The sequence below is a fragment of the Microtus pennsylvanicus genome, chromosome 5 (assembly GCF_037038515.1).
Source record: "Microtus pennsylvanicus isolate mMicPen1 chromosome 5, mMicPen1.hap1, whole genome shotgun sequence".
Classification (NCBI taxonomy): Eukaryota; Metazoa; Chordata; class Mammalia; order Rodentia; family Cricetidae; genus Microtus; species Microtus pennsylvanicus.
In genome coordinates, this window is record NC_134583.1 from 112,499,412 (window position 1) to 112,515,940 (window position 16,529).

The following is a 16,529-nucleotide window of genomic DNA, read 5'->3' on the forward strand; positions in this document are numbered from 1 at the left end:
ATTTTTTTTTATGTGCCAAGTGGTTACTAGAATAAAAAAAATGGTTTAAGTTTTGATAACTGAATTTGTACTCTCAAACACAATTTTGCCTGGGGCCTGTACTTTTGGTACTTCAGCCTCACCAGGTTAGTGTCTGTGAGGGAGAAGATTCTGTTAGTACAGTTTTGGGACGTTGACTGGCATGACTTTTCTTTTGGTCAGGACTGAATTACAGGCCATGAAACCTCAGCCTTTTTGCATTGGAAGCCAGTGTGTATGCAAATGATCCTTCTTACCCTGTTAAATTCAGTTTTTACCCAAATGCTGAAAGTTTACAAATAATTACCCATTCTGCTTATTTAGTGTTTGGATAATGTGGAGTCTTAAAAGGGTTCCTCTCTCATTATTTTCATTTATGTTCCTTCCATTTAATTGGTGTTTTTGTCTTCTTGTGTACTGAATTTTGTATCTCCCTCTCTTCCTTTCTGTTAGGGCCTCATGTGTAGTCCCAGCTGGCCTGAACCCCTTCCTGCCTCTGCCTCCTGGAGTTAGGAGTGCTCCACTTCACCGCAGCCAAACGCCACATGTTTATTAGTTGGAAAGGTTGACTTTCTTAGTTTTTTTCTTCAAAATTTTATCCTAATTTCTTTCTACATTTTTAAAATATGTTCTCTGAACTTGAAGATGACTGACTGCAAAGGCGCTTTCTCTCACAGTGGCAGGAGTTCTTTCTTTACAGAAATTGTGCTCCTTTAGTATACTACTAAAAGTAAGACATTTGTTTATTTAAACATGCACCAAAGACTTGTTTCAGTCATAAATACAGTTAAAATGTCATTGAAAAATTTCATACTCTAAAATGAATTTTGACTAGCATTTTTGTATATAATTTCAGAGTTTGGGAAATAGTTTACAACTCAGATATAAAGTTGATTATAATGGTTAAAATGCTTTCAGTGGGAAAGGAATCCTTTCACAGTGTTAAAACAAGACAGTTATAAATTCATTAATATGATTCTCTACTAAAGTTATGAGTGACTATATATCTGCATGATTTAAAACGTACATATTACTTCCGGTTCATGTTCTTTATCTTCAATTCAAAATAATCTGTTGGGGGCAGACTGACTCAGATCACCTGGAAAAGAAACTAAGTCATTTCCCGATGATTCTAGGCTGGAAGTATAGGATAAAAAACTTGATTTATTTCATATATCACATTAAAGCCATATGTAAAGTGAACTAATCCAGTCTACACATCTGGAGTTTTTCTGTTTTAAATAGTCTCAAAGACTTTACTTTGAAGGGCAAATTTTGATTTGTTGAAAACAAGTGTAAAAATTTTGCAATTTTGGCTAAACTAGTAGAGAAAGATCTATTGTTGGGGGCATTTGTATTAGAACCTGTGAAGTGGGTTCTGCAACTCTAAGCTCTTTGAACCTCCAAAATCAGTACAGGTACAGGTGAATGCTTTGGAATGTTTTGTTTTTCCAAAACGCAGTTACTACTGAGGGAATTGACACCAAGTATGACTGGGTGTTCTCAAATTACTGGGACATCTCTGATACATCTTTACATCTTACCTGTAGGAATATCTTTCCTGTGGTAAGTTAGAGACCATAATGTCTTTTGCATGATTATTAAGTAGCTAAAACTTAGTGGGTTTTGTTTTTGTTTTCTGGGTTTTTTTTTTTTTATTTTTAAGCAGCATATTGAAGGAGTAACTTAGGAATAACTTAGGAATCTAATATCAAACATAAAGAGTATAGCACATTAGAGATACTCCTATGAACTTTTTATGCTAAGGTTGGGTCAATTACAGCTTTAACTTTCGTAGTCTTTTGTATGCACCATTGTGATTTTGCTTTAGAAAATTTGTGTTTGGCTTAGTTCTCATGAGGCTGTTCACAAGCTTTTGAAAGCTGTTAGGTAAGTTGTTTTCATGCTTTCATATAGAAAATGAAAGTTTTTGCATTAAGTTTATTTTAATCTATATGCATGTAGGATTTGAATTGCTTTTAGAAGGATTTTTTTTCCTTTTGAGATAGGGTTTCTGTGTAGCTTTGGAGTCTGTCCTGGAGATCGATCTGTAGACTATGCTGGCCTTGAATTTGCAAAGATCTGCCTGTCTCTGCCACCTTAGGGCTGGGATTAAAGGCGTGCGTCACCACCACCACCACCTGGCTTCAGAAGGATTCTTAAACTTGGAGGAATTCAGTGAAAAAAAATTGCTGGGGATTTAACCAGCAAAAAATTTGCTGGGGACTTCATATGCAAGGCAAAGTATGCCACTGAGGTAACTGTCCCCTTCTTTACTTTTGAGTTACACTTTCCTTAAGTTACCCAGGCTAATCTTAAAGTCAGAAGGCCTCATACTGTGATCTTCCTTTCTCAAACCTACCAAATAGCTGACATTATAAGCATGTACCACTATACCAGACTGCTTCTGTCTCAAAAGTTGTCACTGGCACTGGGTGTGGTACCTGTAATTTTAGTAAATGGGGGAAGACGCAGAAGGATCAAAAGGAATTTGCCAGACAGGTGGTGGTGCACACCTTCAATCCTAGCACTTGGGAGGCAGAGGCAGGTGAATCTCTGTGAGTCTCCAGGTGATGGGGTTACAGGTGAGAACTTTGCCTGCCTGGCCTATTATTTTGTTTATAAAAGCTTTTTTTTTAAAAAATTTATTTGTTATTTGTACAACAGTCTACCTCCATGTATGCCTGCAGGCCAGACGAGGGTGCCAGATCTCATTACAGATGGTTGTGAGCCACCATGTGGTTGCTGGGAATGGAACTCAGGTCCTCTGGAAGAACAGTTAGGCTCTTAACCGCTGAGCCATCTCTTCAGCCCCTGGCCTATTATTTTTAAAGCTGTGTATAATTACTGTTTTTTTTTTTTACCAGCTATGCTAAATGCCATGGTTTGCTTCTGTACTCTGTTGTAGTTATTTCCATTTCTCTTATGAATGGCACTACTCGGAATCTTTGTAGACTGAGCTTTCTTGTGTGGTTTATTTTCCTCAACTGTAGTGCTGGAGCAGAAAGAAAACATACACGTTTTATAGTTATATCTTAGAGATTCCTTGTCAAGTGTACCAGTTTATAGTATTGTTTATTAAGTAGAAAAACTACTAGCAATGTCTGCCTGCAAGGTCTGTATACCCAGGTTGGCCTTGAATTTGCAACCCTCTGGCCTTAGCTTCTTAAGTGCTGGTTTTACAGGCATCAGAGGCATGTGCCATGATGTCTGAATACAATTATTTGTAGTTCTTTTGTTTTGTTTTTAAATTGAGACAAGATTTTATACCTCTGGCAGGCTGGTGTGAAACTTGCTATGTAGACCAGGTTGGCCCGGAGCTTTGGGGCCCTACTGACTGCCTCTCAAATGCTGGAATTTTAGGTTTGTGGCTACCACACCCATAATAATAACCTCTTGGTTACAACTATAGAGCCCATTCCCTTTTATAGATTGAAAGATGTCTTCAGATATCTTACTTGAATCAACTAGCAAGGAAGTTAAATGTAAGAAATTCTGTTAGCTTACAGAGAACAAACCTAACACATGAGACCCAGACATTGATTTACCTGAAGTCATCAGCTTCATGTTGCAGATTTGGAGGTGTCACTTTGGTGTTCTGTAGCAGGGGGAGATATTCATCATCCCATGGTTGGAACAGGGCCTGGTACCTCGTAAACAGTTACACAGCCCAATGTTCTTGTTCTTAAAGCCCCTTTAGTTCCCTCTCTTTTTTAAATTTCCCTATTTTCCTTGTAATATGTAACATGTAAACTTTCACTGCCATTGCTTGAAAGCACTGGCGGATAGCAAGGGAAGACAGAAATGGTAAATGCAGGTAGTTCTTGGTGTCTGCTGATTGGATACGCCGTGATCAAGATTTTTTTTCGACAGAGAATTCCCTTGTTCTTGACTCTGACTTCATTTATATATATATATGCCCAATCAAATTGAACTGCTTGCCATGGCATCCTTAACCCTTTCTGTGCTTTAAGTAAATCCCATCTTTTTTGTGTGCGTCTTATTGGCTCGGTTTCTATCTCTTTTCATTCTCTGCTTGGACCCTTTAGCCACTTATGCCTTTTCTAATATAATTTTATTTTATGTGTGTGTTATGCCTGCATTTATGTCTGCCTGATATCTACAGAGGCCAGAAAAAGACATAACATCTTCTGGAACTGGAGTTACAGATGGTTGTGAGCTGCCATATGGGTTCTGAGAACCAAACCTAGATCCTTTTTCTGCAAGAGCAACAAGTATACTTAATGCCGAGGTATCTCTCCAGCCCGTTTTCTTTTGTCACTGAGACAAGGCTCTTGAGAGGGTTATGAACATAGTATTCACTTGGTGATAGTTTATTTCACAGAATTAATTTCTTCATCTAAAAGCATCTTAATTTTAAAAAATGTAATAGTACTTTAAGTGCCGTTGTAGGTAGGTCTCTATGCCTGTCTTTCTGGAAAGAACAGGAGCTCCTTGAGGGCAGTAGTCTTGACATAGCCTCCCATTGGCGGTGTCCACTGCATAGAATGTTCAGCACATGGGTGATTTCCTAGATGGAGGGGCCATTGAGTTTAGGAAGTCTGTGGCATCCATTTCTGTGAGGTTATGGACAAATAGTTTCTTTAGGATGATAACCAGTCTGGGGATAGTGCTCAGAGGTGGAGCACAGCAGTTACTAACAGCAGCCGAAAAGAGGTCAGGAAATTAACCCAATCTTTGCCAACTTGTTCAGTTTATTAGTATTCAGGGCACAGAACTAAATGTGAAGTTAGCTCTAGATGGAATGACCTTATATTGAGAGACTTGGTTCTGTGATTCTCTAGGAGGGAAGTGTTAATATTCACTGAGAATGGTGATAATTGTTTTCTTTTAATAAAATTCAGTTCTTTGTTGCGTTGTTCAGTAAAGCATAGATTACTCCAATCTTTAAGGGTGTGCATATATGTATATGTTTTTTCTTTGTGTGTATTGTGTTGAGCCATGCAAAACCCTCTGTCAATAAACTGTCTTTTTCCAACCTCTCAATTTATATTTTGACCAAAACTAATTTACAATGTTTTGGGTGGGAATTTCAGAGTATTGATAATTATGACTGGGCCCCTATCTGGTGACCCAGTCTTTTGCTTGTATTTACCGTTTTAAGTTTTTAAGCTCAAAAAAATTGAATCTTTTAAAAAAATAAACTCAAAGTTGTATTGCTTTTTGTCTTGGTTAAACCTCTCCTTGCTTGCTTTTTTCCCCTCATTACTGAACATGATATAACCAGCACATTTCAATAATTAAAGGAGAGTTGTATTTTTAGGTGTGACCCATTTCCCAATTTAGAATAATAGATGACAGATAATATTTATGATATTTAAATGATAATCATTTTATTTTGGAACTTCTCTAATTCTTTTTTGATTGAGGTGAATTTATGTCTTAGAGTGACAAAATTGTTCCTGGCACAGAAAATGCTATCAGAGTATGTATGTCTGTCTATACATGTACTTAAGAAATTAGGAGCCTCAAGGCTGTAATGTAACTAGACTTGCTGAAGATGCTAGGTCATGTCCTGCAGAATGTGTAATTTGTCTTGTTTACTCTTGTGTGATGACATTTAGCCATCTACATTGTTTCTATGAGTTAACAGTTTTACCTAAAGGCTTTGTGAGTTAGTATTCAAGATACTTGGCCATCGCAGATGTTGCTCTGCCCTGTAGTGTATATGACTGCAGCTTTCTCAGTGGCTCAGAGATTGATTGGTGAGTTCCATGAGGGGGGCAAATGGATCCAGAATACGTAGCCAGATATCTTTAGTGACAGTTTTAAAGGGAGCAGTTTGGCTTAGTTGATGTGAAAAGTCTGATGGTTAATCATGAGATGAGAGCGGATGGGTGGAGCCCCAGAGTAAGTGAGAGCTGGAAAGATGGGCAGGCTTCATTGAGATGTAGACTTTTTTAGTTAACTAAATTAAATTCTTCCTGAGTATAGAGATTTTGTTTCTGTGTTAACTGTTGTGCAACAGAGTTGAAACTAATAGACATGCTAAATACTGATTACATTGATTAGGAGAGAGTAACCAGACTTAAACCTCAATTGAGTATTGTGACCTCACTAGTGGAGGGCTAGAGGTCTTTCAGGTTATCTCTTCCAGCTCAGTCTTTGTGTAGAATAGTCCAAGTTAAGTTGAGTGACTTGTCCAGGTTATACAGCTCAAGGGACACTAGCTTTCTATCTTCCAGAGTCTCTCTGTATTTACGTCTTTCTTATTGGTCTGATCATTGTTAACCAGGAAAAATGAGAAGTTGTACTGCTATGTCTTTTCAGGCTGGTTCAGGTTTTTGTTTTGAGTTTACCCTGACACACTAGCTGTATGATTTACAAAATATGGAGGTTTTATTTTCCTTATAAGCCTTAACATTGTAAATATCGAGATGACCTTTTGTCTTAGGTTCTTACTTACTTACTTACTTACTGGTTTTGTTGTTGGTGTTATTGTTATTTTTGTTTTTCAAGATAGGATTTCTCTGTGTAGCCCTGGCTGTCCTGGAACTCACTCTGTAGACTAGGCTGGCCTTCAACTCAGAGATCTCTCTGCCACTGCCTGACAAGTGCTGGGATTAAAGGCCTTCCAGCTTCTTACCTGCTGTTTAATTTTTTTGTTTGTGATAGTTTCTCACTGTAATCTAAGCTCATCTGAAATTTGTTCCATGTCCAAGAATAGCCTTTAATATAGGCTTGTATTATGCTCAGCTTTAGGTTTATTTTTCAAGGTACTAAATAAGAGAATTCTTAACAATATTTTGTTGTAAAATTGTTTTGAAAGTCCTTTTTTAGAGTGATGTGTTTATCGGTATTTCTTAATTATACATCATAGGTTGTAGACATACATTTGACAACCTTTTATAATTATAGCTATAGTGGGGGAAGCTAATGTTTTAAAATGCATGAATATTTGTATAGTTGCATATTTTAGGTATTTCCTTAATTTAAATACTCAGATATTTATCCAAATATTATTGCTATGGGATTTCCTGCAGAAAGACTTGAAGGTGTATACAGGAACAATATTGATGATGTAGTAAGGTAAGAACTCTTGATTTTCTATTTCATTTATTAATAAACTATATTGATATGTTTTATTTAGAAAATTCCTAAAACAGAGCAGTATGTGCATTATGATGTAGAGTTTGTTTTGTTATGATAGTGCTCTGAAAGTTTTTATCTTAAACATCTGGTAGCTCTTACTGAATGCAATTCACTGGATAAGAACTGACCTCATATATAATCATGTGTTTGTGTGATGTGATTTTTTTTCTTTTTTTTTTTTTTGTATCTGGTAAGATGCCTCTTACCAGGTTAGTGCCTGGCTTCTATTACAGTACAAGTTTTTAATTTTACATTTGGAGTAGTCTTTGAGTTATTTAGTTATTCACACTGAGGTGTGGGTGACTGGTAAGTCATGTTTATGTGGAACTTACACATGTACTAGTGTTTGATGCAGTGGTTATAGAAGGGAATTGTTGGGCCACATGAAAGAATAAATTCAGAGCTTTATGATAAACATAATTTTCCAAGTATAATTGTGATTCAATTCAGAAAAGTCTTTCTCAAGGCCCAGTCAAAAATACTTTATGACCTAAGAATATATAAAATTGCCTGTTGGGCAAATTAGTTTGAACGTATTTTCTAATTTCAGAGTAAAAATACATGTAAATGAACATTAAATTTTTAGTATGAACTGTAATGTTCATTAATAATGATTCATTAATATTGGGTCTTGCTATGTTTGCTATGCTTTTTAAAAGTACTTGAATAGTTAAAAGTTAAAATTCTGGATTATTTCTTGTATTCAAAGTATCTTTCCTGGGACTTCTAACTACTTTGTTATTATGTGGATTTAAATAGGTGGAAAAGCACTTTGTAACTTAGAAGGTAGTATGCATTTGTAGTGGTCTGTGAATACATGACTTTATATGAGTTAGTTATCAGTTTTTCTAAGTTGTGTTCATTTAGATATTATAGTATTATTTATGTTTTGTTCAAGTTTAAGTTTCACTGTCTATAAAATCTACCAAAATCCCCAAGCCCCTGTACTACTTTGTAGTTTCTATTAAATTTCAGGTTGTACTGTCAGAAGTATTGTTTAAAACTTTTAAAAGTAGGGACGGGAAATGCATTTGTCTTCTCATAATTAGAACATAGTGGAAGGGTGAAGTGATTGTCTTATACTCTAACAATAAAAACTAGGGAGTCTGATATCAGGGTAAGAACTTGAAAGATGAGAGAAGTGTCAGAGAAGCCACCAGTGACCTCCTCTCTCCCCACCCTCTCACCTCTCCCTCCCAGCCTCATTTCCTGCTGCCCAGATCCAAATAATCACACAGGAACTATATTAATTACAATACTGTTTGGATAATAGCTTAGGCATATTCCCAACTAGCTCTTACATCTTAAATTAACCCATTTCTATTATCTGTGTATTGCCACAAGGCTGTGGCCTACCAGTAAGGTTCAGGTGTCTGTTTCCTTCGGCAGCTACATGGCATCTCTTTGACTGACCTCTTTTGCTCTCTATCTCTGGATTTTTTGTCTGGCTGTATTCTGCCCTGCCATAGACCAAAGCCACTTCTTTATTAACCAATGGTAATAAAACATTCACAGCATACAGAGGAGAATACTACATCAGCTTCCCCCCCCCCCCCCCCCTTTCTCGCGCTTCTATCCAATAAGGGTAGGACATTCTTGGCTCCATTCTCCTACTTCCTGTATCTATCTGTCCTCAGTTCTCTGAAACCTCTGTGGTTTTGGTCAGCTAGCTCTGCCCTCTGATTCAAAACAAACTTTATTGCCAGTCTTAGGGATGTCAGTGCAATCAAAATATCACACAACAGAAGGATAGTTTGCCCGGCAGACCGATAGGAGTAGCAGCTTGGTAGTCAGTGATGACACAGAGAAAATAAAATAAGCCATAGAAAACAGAGCAAAGGGGGATTGTTTGAACTGCAAGTTGCAGAATACGGTAAATGAGCAGTCTGGCCAGATACGAGTCACCAGATAATATATTTTCTGCTTTGATGCAGAATTGATTATGCCTGCATGTAATGTCTCTTAAGATGAACTATTTCACATCAATTTTATATTCACCAATGACGAATTTAACAAAGCCAAATTAGTACTTCAGCTTCTAAATCAAAAAAGGGTATGAGTACTTTGAATAGAGGGAACATTTTCTGGCATGTAAGGTTCTTCTGAGTAATCTGGCATGCTCATTTTATATTGGCTTCTAAGTATGGATTAGTCAGTGAGGATGATTGATCATCTTTCAGGTTACTGGCAGAATCCAGTTTCTAGACCTTTACCACTGGTTATTAGACCTTATAATAACTCAGCCAAGAATATGTTGTGTTGGGAAGTTAGTTTGGTCCTGAATCTTCTGGTTTCATAATTCCTACACTTAGACTTGCAAGTTAAAAGGTTTATGTTCACTTTGTAATTAGTAACCAAGACTGAAATTGATTCAGTTTGGCTTTATCTATTCTAGTTTGTTTTATTTAGCCTTATGGGCTTTGTCAGATGTTTTTCTAAAGAGTTTCTTATCTAGATTATTTGTTTAGATAGTTGTTCTTTTAACCAGCTGATTTTGTCACCTCTTCCTATAATGTTTTTAGCATAGCATATGGAGAACTAGCTGTGTATAAAACTATGTTCCTGTTGGGATTTGTTGTTATTGTTCTTTGTTTAGTTTATAAGCTAAATGACCAGCAATGTGTGGATGGCTCTGTTTACCAGCTCCCCACCCTCTGTTATATGGTGCTTAGAAAGGAAGGTAACATCTTCCTTACACACTAAAATGACTACAAATAATATTTTTTGTGTGCATGTGTGTTATTTTGGAGCTGGGTCTCAACTAAGTAGCCTTGGCTAGCCTGGAGGTCCCTATGTAGACCAGTCTGGTCTTGAACTCACAGACATTGGCCTGCCTCTGCCTCTGAGTGCTAGAATTAAAAGCATGTGTCACTACATGGCACCCTTACAAATAATTCTTAGTTAACAACCTTTAGGATTGACTCTTTCAAAGAACATCTCTGTCCAACATCTGAATAGCTGGTGACTTTAATTTTTTTACACTATATTGGTGATATTATGAATAATCAATAGTGATTCTTTTTTGCTTTGAAGTTAGTAACATCTCAGAAATATTTTCATTTTTTATACCTTTTATATTAGTCACTATTAGCGTCTGTCACCAAATAACATGGCAGAAACAGGTAATGGAAGAGGGATTTAGTTTGTCTCATGGTTGCAGAAGGATTTGAGCCTTTGCATTTGAGAATGCAGGGCAGAGGCACCCCAGATTCATCCATCCATGGCATCATGAACTTGTAGCAGAAGTTCATGGTGGAAGGAGTGTGTACCAGTGACGCCTCGTAGTAGTGGACAGGAAGCAAGGACTAGAGGACTCTTCAGATACCTGCTCCTAGAGACTCATTTCTGACAGCCAGATTTTACTTCCAAAAGGCTCCACAAAGCATAACAGCTTTGCTCTTTTATTAATGTTTTTCAGTTGAGCTTTCTTCACTTTGTCTAGTGGGGTGTCCAAAGGATATCTTGAAGTATTTTATCTAATTCCACATTTTTCTTATGATTTTCCCCAAACAAGAGATATTGTATAAAACTTAGTCTTTGTTATTGTACTATATTGTTACCTGGAGTGAAGCAAACTTAAATTGCAAATATCTTTAAGCTTACATGCTTACATTGTTCTGTTATTAGAGGTTTGAGATATTTAGTGTCATGGTAATGTGAAATTTCATATTTGAAAATTTGAGACAAATATTTAACATCTCCATTTGAGATCAGGGATTAATATAAACAATGTAAATGGAGAAAGAAACCAAGTTGGAACTTTGCGTGCTCTGTCTCTGTCTCTCTCTCTGTGTGTGTCTCTGTCTGTCTGTTTTTCAAGACAGGTAGTCTCTATGTAGCCCTGACTGTCCTAGAACTCGCTCTGTAGATCAGGCTGGCGTCAAACTCACAGAGATCCACCTACCTGACTCTACCTTCCAAGTGCTGGGATTAAAGGTGTGTGCTTCCACCACACAATGGAACTTTACTTTCTTAATTGCAGATGATTTACTTAATCTGAGGGATGAACACTGATGATCAGCACAGTTTAAGGGAGGGAATATAAGAGCGTCTCTGTATTAGGTTTTTCTTTTTTTCCTCTTTGTATTTCTTGCGCTAAGATCTTGCCCTGAGCTAGGGGTAATATGAAACCACATTTTGTTCTGATAGTTCATTACTCTTTGATTTGTGGGTTTACGTTGTCCCTTAGGCTAAGATGAAATTGCCATTTCTAAATCTAAGCAGTCTTTAACAGACTGGTGCATAGTGTACTGAAGGAGTGTATCTTGTGAACTGTTCTGCGCCCAAGGAGTCAGGAAAATGTAGATGGAGCAGAGGCAAACTGCCTTCTATGCAGGTACTCACATGTGCGCCTTTCCCACCTTTTATGTTTCCTCCATGTTTTCTCATCTTTCTAGACGGCATTTCATGGAGCTCGATTTGGGAAATGTTGAAAATGAAAAAGTTATGTGTACAAATTTTTTTCTCCTTGTCTGAATCTGTGGCAATTTATGGTAAAGTTTATAATAACATTTTTATAACTTTGCTGTGTTTTAAGCTAGGGTCAATAACGACCCAGGCTGACTTATAGTCCAGGCTGGTTTTGAACTCACGATCCTTACACTTTCACCTGTGGGTGCTGCCATACTAGCATGTTCACCCAAGGTTTTTAATAAGGAAACAATTAGAGTTTTATGACATAACGATTTAGCAAAAGAGTATCTATTACTGTCTTGTATACTTGACTTCCTTACCCATGTGGAACCTGTTACAGATTCAAGACTATGCTTTCTTGGCTGCTAGCATATACATTTTTTTCTCTGAAGAAACTTTGCAAATGTTCAATTCTTAGTTATATGTACATTCCTCAATCAAGCTTAATTATATGTTTGTTGATTTTCAATAAGTAAGAAGTATTTGTTATTCTGACATCATTATTGACAATCATTTAAAAATGAGACTTGAAAACATATTGATCAGAGGCCAACTTCACAATAATAACTAGGAAGGATATATTACTTCTGTTCTTCCTGTCTACCATTTCTTGTTCCTTCCCTCGTTTTGCCTGCCTCTTTCCCACTTAAAGTGAGTTCATATAAAAAAATCAATCATTGCTTTTGAACTGTGTAATTTGAGTGGTATTTAATATTTTCACAGTGTAGCCAGAGGTGATGCACTCACCATGTATACCAAACTCCAGAACATTTTTGTTGCTCCTAAGAAAGCCCCATTTCTCTCGGCTCCTCTCTCTCAGTTTTGTAAGCTATATTTCTTTGCTCATAGGGAGATTTAGTCTATTAGACAATAAAAATATTATGGGCACAAATCTAGCTTTGCTATTTTAATAGTGGATACTATTTTCTGTACATTATTTACTTACTGTTTTTAGTGTTAACTATTATTGCTAGCTTACATTTACCATCTTACTAAGTTTTAGAGTGAATCTAATCCCTGTTTCACTTTCATAAGTGATTTAAGAGAAATTAAAATCTTCAGTTGCCACATCTTGGAAGTAGCAAGAGGCTGAAAGTTGAGTCCATGTCTGTAAGATTCCAAAGTTGATTTTTTTCTTTATTGCTTGTTATTGTATTTGAGACAGGGTCTCATTATGTAGTTAAGGCCAGTCTTGAACTCATGATCCTCTGAACTCTGTATCCTTAATGCTGGGTGTATTATCTGCTTGGCAAAAGTTCAAGGTTTTTCTTTTTTATTGGGGGTGGGGAGCAGTTCTGCGGGTTGAATTCCAAGATATCAATCACTAGGTGTTCTACCACTGCAGAGCTCAGAGCTGCTTTCCTTAATATCTGTTTTTCTGTGTATCACAGGACAGAATCTGGAAACCTTTATAGAAATCTGACCATATTTAAAAACCAGGAAGCCTCATTCTGAAACCTACATTTCTAGTTTATTTTAAAAAACTGACATAATTGTCAAAACTGGAGTCATATTCCTGTGTGCCGGATCAGCTAGGGTTGTGTAATGCCTGACCTTTGTCACACATGGTTAGGTTGCCATTTCTCCTCTTCTGCCAACAGACTGATCATTAGGCATTAACAACTGTAACTGTGCTATGTATACTCAGTATTTTTACTTTATTAGTGAACGTATAGCAAGATTTTGGTAATCAGTAAATTATTGTAAAACTGAAAATGTGCTATAAGGGACTAGAGAGGAGGCACAAAGATCAAGAGAACCGGCTGCTCTTCCATAGGGCCTGGGTTTGGTTCCTAGCACCCAGGCAGTTTGCTCAAGTGCTCAGAACTGCCTGTAATTCCACTTCCAGGGAATCTGATACCCTCAGACACTCATGTGCTCTCCACCAATGTGCAAGCAGTCAAAATACTCATGCACATGAAATAAAATTTAAAAGAATCTTAAAAAGTACTGTGTTTTCCAACATCGTTCAAAAACACACCAGAGGATCAGCATAGAATTCTGATCTCCAGTTCCCAGAAGTCACAACAAGCAAATGTTTGGAAACTTTACTTTCTTTTCTACTTGTTTCTAATATTCTGTTGTGTCGAAGAAAATACTTTATTTGATGTCTGTTCATTTACATTTATTCTTTGATTTGATGTCTAGTTATAAGTCACAAACTCGTGGAGTTCATTTGTGTCTGAACATCGAGTTTATCTGTACATGGTGTCTTTCGTTGTCGAGCAGGTTGTGTGAGGAGTCTTAGGCTGGTAGCCTTTACCGTGCTATTCAAGCCCCACGTTTTCTTGCCTGTCCATCCACTACTGTGTTGAAGTGTGTCATGTATATCAAAGTGTGCAATTACTCCTTTAGAACTATCTCTTATTTTCATTTGGTTAAATTTTGTTTATTTATTTGGATTTATTTTTGTTTTTGTTAAGACGGGTCTTATGTAGTCTATTCCTTGAATATGTGATCCTCCTGCCTCCACCTCTCGAGTGCTAGGATTACAGAGGTATGACTCTGCCTGGCTGCTTTAGGTATTTGGATGGTTTCCCTCTAGATGTTTTTACAGTTATTAGAATCTTCTTGATGTGTTGATCCTTTTATTGTTTATTTTTAATCTCATACTTTAAATCTAGTGTATTTTCTAATACTAATCTCACTCTTTGGAGTATTACATAGAATTTTTATTTGCCCTCTTTTAATCTGTTTGTGTTTGTAAATTAAAAAATCTGTTTGCTTATGTGTTTTGTGAATAGTATGTTGTTGGATCATGCCTTTTGTATGCTTTCTGCTAGTCTCTGTCTATTGGAGGGTTTTTAGCTTGTTCACACTTACTGGTACAGGGAGAGTTACTGTCCTACAGTTTGCTGTTTGTTTCTGGTTTGCCTTACTGCCTTTTTTCTTCAGTTGATGATTTCTTGGTGTTTTTATTCTGGAGCTATTTTCCTTGTGGTTACCATAGGAATTGCATTGAACATCCTAAACTTGCAATACCAGTTTACCTTTAGTAGTATTCAAGCCTTGGTTCCTGTACAATTCCATCCTTACTTCCTGTTAGCTTTTAAAAAATTTGTAAAGTTGTATTTTTTAATGCCATTTATCCATTATTTAACAATTGGATTTTTAAAAATACCATATCTAAAATCATGTAGAAAACAAAATGTGGAATTCCAAGTTAAAGTTATACTTCCATTAGATTTAATGTTTGTTGTTATAATTGTCATTTCTCAGAGTTCATCATTTCATCCTGTAGCTTCAAGTTGCTGTAGTTTCCTTTATCTGAGGTTTCAGCTTAGGTGTAGTCAATAGTGGTTCAAAAATACTATTTGCCTTTCCTCTTGAGAAAAGTACCATATTTATATAACTTTCACTATATTGTAGTGTTAAAATTGTTGTGTTTAAATATTACGGTTAATGTTTTACTGTGCCTAGTTTATTAAACTATCATAGATAAATAGGTACAGGAAAAATGTGTATATATAGTTTGTTGCTGACTACAGCTTTAGGCAACCACTATGGGAGGAGAGTGTAGTGTAATGTATCCTCTGGGGGCTAGTGTTCCATCATTCCCACTTGAAGGACTCCCTTCAGCATTTCTTTGAAGGACTAGTCTTTTGGTAATAAGTATCCTTAATTTTTGTTTCTCTGGGAATATCTAAGTATTCCTCATTTTTGAAGTACAGTTTTGCTGGATATTTTTGGTTGATATTCTTGTCTTCTAGGGCTTTAAATATTGTTGTATTTTTTGCTTCCTGTTTCTCAAGATTTTTGAGGGAAAAAACCTGCACCGAGGCTCTTTTCTTTATGACAAGTTGCTTCTTTCGTTCTGCATTGAGACTGCAGATCTTCTCCCTCCCTCCCTTCCCCTCTCCTCCCCTCCTCTCCCCTCCCTTCCCTTCCTTCCCGCCTTCCTGTTTTCCTTGTTTTGTTTCTTTTCCAAGGCAGGATTTCTCTGTGTAGCTTTGACTGATCTGGAACTTGATCTGTAGACCAGGCTCTGCCTCCTGAATGCTGGGACTAAAGGCCTCCTGAATGCTGGGACTAAAGGTGTGTGCTACCACTGCCCAACTGACTGGGTTTTTCTAAAGACAGTGTCTCACAGTACATACTGACCTGGAGCTCTCTAATACTTGAACTTCTGGTCCTCCTGCTTCCACCTGGCTAGTGATGGGATTTTTAAGTGACCTCACCATGAGAGGTTTATGCAGATCTTGGAATGGATCCCAGGGCTTTGTGTGTGTTAGGTAAATGCTCTTATCAAATGAGGTACATCCCCAGTCTGTATTTGTCTTTCGATGGTTTGATTGTGATCTGTCTAGTGATTCTCTGAGTTTTTGTGACTTGTAGTCCATTGAGCCATAAATTCTGTATGTTTCTCTTTCGTCAGGTTTGAGAAGTTTGTTACTTCTGCAAATAGCCGTCTTTCTGAAATCCTCCAGATAAATAATTTAGCCCAGTTGATGGTGTCTTACAGGTTGCTTAATATCTTTACTTTTCTTCAGTAAGTTGCTTTCAGTATTTTGATATTTATCCCTCTCCCCCAACTCTCTTCCTATATAACTTTATGTTGTGTTCTCCCCAAATCAGGTCCAGTTAGTGTTGAACACCCACTACTGGGTGTGTTGCCTGCCTTGGATTGGGATGGGGCTTTGGCTAGAGCTTTCACAGGTCTGTCATGTTTTATAGTTGCAGTGTGCGTCTGCCCTGTTGTTTCTGGAAAACACTGTTTCCTTGAAATCACCCTTCACCTCTGGCTCCTAGAAGTCTTTCTGCCCCTCTTCTGCATATATCCCTGAGCCTCGAGGAAAGGGGTGTGATACAGAATGCCATTTAGAGCTGAGCATTCTGAAGTCTTATTCTTTGCATGCTGACCAGTTGTGGGTCTTTGTGTTAATTGCCATCTACAAGAAACTTCTCTGATGAGGGTTGAGTGGTATGCTGATGTATCGGTATAGCAATAAGTCATTAAGAATCATTCTATTGCTATGTCTACCTAG

The 16,529-nt window shown here is 37.1% G+C and overlaps 1 protein-coding gene across 1 annotated transcript in view; it reads left to right on the forward strand.

Moving 5' to 3' along the window:
- Pten (phosphatase and tensin homolog) overlaps nucleotides 1-16,529 on the forward strand; it is a 72,246-nt gene that overhangs the window by 11,891 nt on the left and 43,826 nt on the right. The window contains exon 2 of the mRNA XM_075973852.1: nucleotides 6,984-7,068. Coding sequence (XP_075829967.1) covers nucleotides 6,984-7,068 — 85 coding nt within the window. The remainder of the gene's footprint in view (nucleotides 1-6,983; nucleotides 7,069-16,529) is intronic.